This window comes from Archocentrus centrarchus, chromosome 4 (assembly GCF_007364275.1).
Source record: "Archocentrus centrarchus isolate MPI-CPG fArcCen1 chromosome 4, fArcCen1, whole genome shotgun sequence".
NCBI classification, from domain to species: domain Eukaryota; kingdom Metazoa; phylum Chordata; class Actinopteri; order Cichliformes; family Cichlidae; genus Archocentrus; species Archocentrus centrarchus.
This window is the reverse complement of record NC_044349.1, coordinates 22301764-22305775: the sequence shown is the minus strand read 5'-3', so window position 1 is coordinate 22305775 and position 4012 is coordinate 22301764. Positions and strand designations below refer to the sequence as shown.

The 4012-nt window shown below is 43.5% G+C and overlaps 1 protein-coding gene across 1 annotated transcript; it reads right to left on the bottom strand.

Moving 5' to 3' along the window:
• Positions 1–3317, bottom strand: s1pr3a (sphingosine-1-phosphate receptor 3a). Its single transcript, XM_030727399.1, has 2 exons — positions 3061–3317; positions 1–2421 (listed from the first exon to the last, which is right to left on the bottom strand). The coding sequence occupies exon 2, from the start codon at positions 2310–2312 to the stop codon at positions 1113–1115; it is 1200 nt and encodes a 399-aa protein (XP_030583259.1). The 5' UTR covers positions 2313–2421; positions 3061–3317; the 3' UTR covers positions 1–1112.
• Between the last annotated feature and the right edge of the window lie 695 nt (positions 3318–4012).

Sequence of the window (4012 nt, the reverse complement as noted above, 5' to 3'; positions counted from 1 at the left end):
TTTATTTGCTATGTAATGTATCAGGCACTACATCACCCTCAGCATAAATGTCATTTATAGTCTACAACCTTTAAATAATTCACATCCAACACTCTTATTCACTAGTGGTTAGTTGACGTGTGAGTGGTTTCTAGGCGTGCTGATGAGACGCTAAATTTTTCATGATTGTCGTTATTAGCCATGCAGATTTAGCTCACAGTGTAGCTTCTGCTGACAAGATTAGTCTGATGAAACGATAAACCAAGAATAGCAAGAAGAGCTGAGCCTGAAACGTCCACAAGTTGAACTCCACAAACTAACAGCACTTCCTGCAGTGCCACTATTAGGACATACTTTACAATGTTGCCTACTAGTGGTAAGAATCTACTCATAGCAGTGTCATTTTTCATTCAACCAACAGTTGGTTTTTTTTAGTTTGTAATTGGCATCACAGCCTCATGAGGCTGCTAGTCTGGCACTAAACTTATAGCCTAGGTTTCGCTCACAGTGCACTGCAAATAATTAATAATAAAGTGACCAGTAAAATCCTAGTACCATGATGTTTTGCATGCACAAAAAGCAAAAAAAAAAAACAAAAACAAAAAAAAACAAGGTTATAGTATAAGGTTTCAAATGTTTTCACAGAAAATAAATAGTCTATCAAATCAAGTTATAATGAAAGGTGTTTGAAGATGTCCTGCTTATAGCACATGCAAAAAAGTGCAAGAATGTGATCATTTCTGCTTAAAATGACAAGATAAAAAACTAAACGACATACAAAACACTAACAGAGTAAATCATACTCTGTAATTGTTTAAGGCATCCCCCATAGTTCTTTCACAGACAGGAATTCAACCAAATTTCCAAATCCATGTACATCTCCTACATGGTTTTTGAGTGAGTCTGGCATTGGAGAGGATGTCTGAGTCACTGTAAATAGTGGCTTTAAAAGATTGTGATTTATAATTGGCTGTCTTTGGTTCCAAATGAATGTCTGAATTATTGTATCAATACTCCATCTTAGCCATGCTACACAAGCCATACTAGACAAACAAAAAGTGGCTGGTAGCAGCACGATGTCACAGCTCTGTCTGTTTCTGTGTGAATGTAATGCCTCATTTAGGCTCTTCCACTTAAAACTTGCTGAGGGAAGGCAGTGCCCCCGCCTTGACAAGCACAGCCGAAAGCAGGTCTGCCGGCCCTGAGGGATGGGGCACAGCAGTGGCAGAGGGGTCTCCATGCTTGCTATCTGAGTTGACAGGTGTGGGAACCTTCCCGCTATTCATTGTAGACTTGCCAGCCCCACTGCCCCCTCCTCCACCCAAACTGGTCTTGCTGTTTTCTGCTGTGGGGATGACCGTCCCTAGGTTGGGGTTGCCCACTGCAGGAGACCCGGTGGGCTCCATGCTGGCCTGACAGCAGCACAGCAGCCGAAAAAATGCGCCTCTCATTTCTCTGCTGGACAGAGTATATATGAGAGGGTTAAGGGCAGAATTGAGTACAGCCAGGGCAATGAACCAGTCCACCTGATAGAGGACAGGGCACTTATCTGGGCTACAACCGACATCAAGCAGGAGCAGGAGAAACAAGGGAGCCCAGCACATGACAAACACTCCAAGTACAATAACCACCGTACGAAGCAAGGCCAGTGAGCGCTCTGAAGGCCGGCTGCTCACCCTGCGGCCACTGGAGGTCACCAGACGGTAGATCCTGATGTAGAGTATGATGATGGCCACCAACAGGGCACTGAACACACTGATGCAGAAAGCAATATAACTCTTAGCGTAGAGCGGCAGCACTGTAGAGCAGGAGCCCAGATTGTTTAGGCAGTTCCAGCCGAGGCTGGGTAGAGCACTCAGCAGTACAGACACAAGCCAGCAGGCCACCAGCAGTGCTAGAAGCCGACCTCGGCCTGCTGTCTCGCAGGGGCGCAGACGCACCATTGTCATGTGCCTCTCAATCCCTATGGCCAGAAGGCTGAAGGTGGAAGCGCTGAGGGCTACAAACATGCTCCCTTCTCTGGCCAACCACTGCACTGGTGTCAGGAAGAAAGTGTTACGTCCCGAGGTGAAGATGTTAACCACATAAGCTACACCAGCCAGCAAATCCGACAGCGCCAGGTTTCCAATGAGAAAGTACATGCGGCTGTGGAAGCGCTTGTTCTTCCAGAGGGCGAGCAGAACTGTAATGTTCTCCAGGACAATAAGGACACAGATGAAGAGCAGCACAGCCATTTTACAGGCCCCGCTGCTGCGAGGCCGGTCCCACTTCCCTGAGTGGTTGTAGTGGTTGACGATGTCAGGATTCATCCCCTCCTCAAGTTGGTTACTCATCCTGCCTGCCCCTTTCCTGACCTTCCTCGGTCACACAGCAGGGGGCGGCACAGCTCTGGACACAGATGCAAGGCGACTCAGGTTGGCAGAGTCATAGCTTTTGACGTGCCTGTCAAGAGAAGTTAAAAGATAAAATAAAAACAAACTTACTGGTTCAACTTTTTTTAATCAACGGAAAAATTCTCAGAGCTTAGGAATTTAAAAAAAAATGTTCTGAAGAAACATCAGTGCCTAATTGAAAAAGTAAACTATTACCACTTTAATGCTATGTAAATAAACAATTAAGTGCATCAGAATAAAAATCCTTTCAAACAAGTGTCCTGACAAAGATAGCAACGGCACGTTTAAGTCACATAAAACACTGACTGATGAAGAAATTGAAAAATCACATGAAATAAACAAGAACCACTTCAAGTAATTTCAATACTTGGTTGAACAGAGAGTTTGGGAGGTGTTCATGTCATCATTTACTATATAGCTCAGATAAAGGTCTCCAAATGATCCAAAAATACTTTCCCCCTCACAATTACGATAAATATAAATTAAGTTTCTCCTGGTTTCAGAAACAAGGCACAATCTTACACCTTCTGAAAAGGTGCTGGAGGCTTTAATTGTAAACTCTACATAACTTTCCTGGTTTGGAAACGTTATAAATGACATAAAGTGAGTGCAATGTTAGCATACAGCCTTTGCACAGTTGCAGTGTTTTTCTTCGCTGCTGCAACAGTAAGTTAGTAAGTTATCCTACCTGTTGGAATAACTGGGCTCATTTGAACATCGCGGCAGTGAGATTTACAGAAAATTAAAAAAAAAAAAAGTCCCTCTCCTGCATAAAGATTTTCTGGTGCAACTATGCGATTGCCAAAAAAGGAATATCCTCGATGTAAAGTCAAAAGTTGATGTCTTGTCCTTGTCCGCTTAAAGAAAACAAAACTCCAGTAAAGTTTGTCCCCTTAACATCCACAGCAGGTTCTGCCGTGACTTTCAACGTCCTTTCAGTTTGACTCTCCAGCTTTGGCTGTCTTGGTCTCACCCCTCCCAGCCGGTGGGGCGGGATTTTCCCTCACCTCTCCATTTGGTTTGAACCATTAATTATGAGTCAGGAGAGGTCGAAGCCGCGCGAGTCAGTGCGCTACACATTTGAGCCGAGTGAGTTTGAATGATACGGTATATTTTCCAAGCGTAGGTCAAAGAGATTTGTTTTTGTTCTCCGTGGTCATAGGACAAATTACTATTTCAGAGTAGCACATCTAATTTGTTTCTTCCAGTGTGTCATAAAATTGCTGCACTTATTTGTTGCAACACATGTAACAGAGTTTGCCCCTTGGGTCTTATGCGCTCCTGGAACTGCATCGTTTTAACACGCCTGATGTTTTTGATCTTTTTATGCTTAGTGCAATAAACTTTGGGCTTCTCATATTGTTTTTTTCAATATATTACTGATACTGGAAATCTTTTGTGTGTGTGGGGGTGGGGGTGGGGGGTGGGGGGTATTCTATCCAAAGGTTGATATTTGAGGTTCATAACACAATCTGACATGCATTATGTGTTTATCTGTGGAATAATCAACAGTGACAGGCAAAGAAGTTTTGACTTTTATTTGATGAATCATTGTTTTTCATGCTCAGATAAAGGGTCCCTTTGGTGGTTTAAGAGTGTGAGATAGGTCAGACCTCTCCCATTGGAGCCAACAGAAAGGA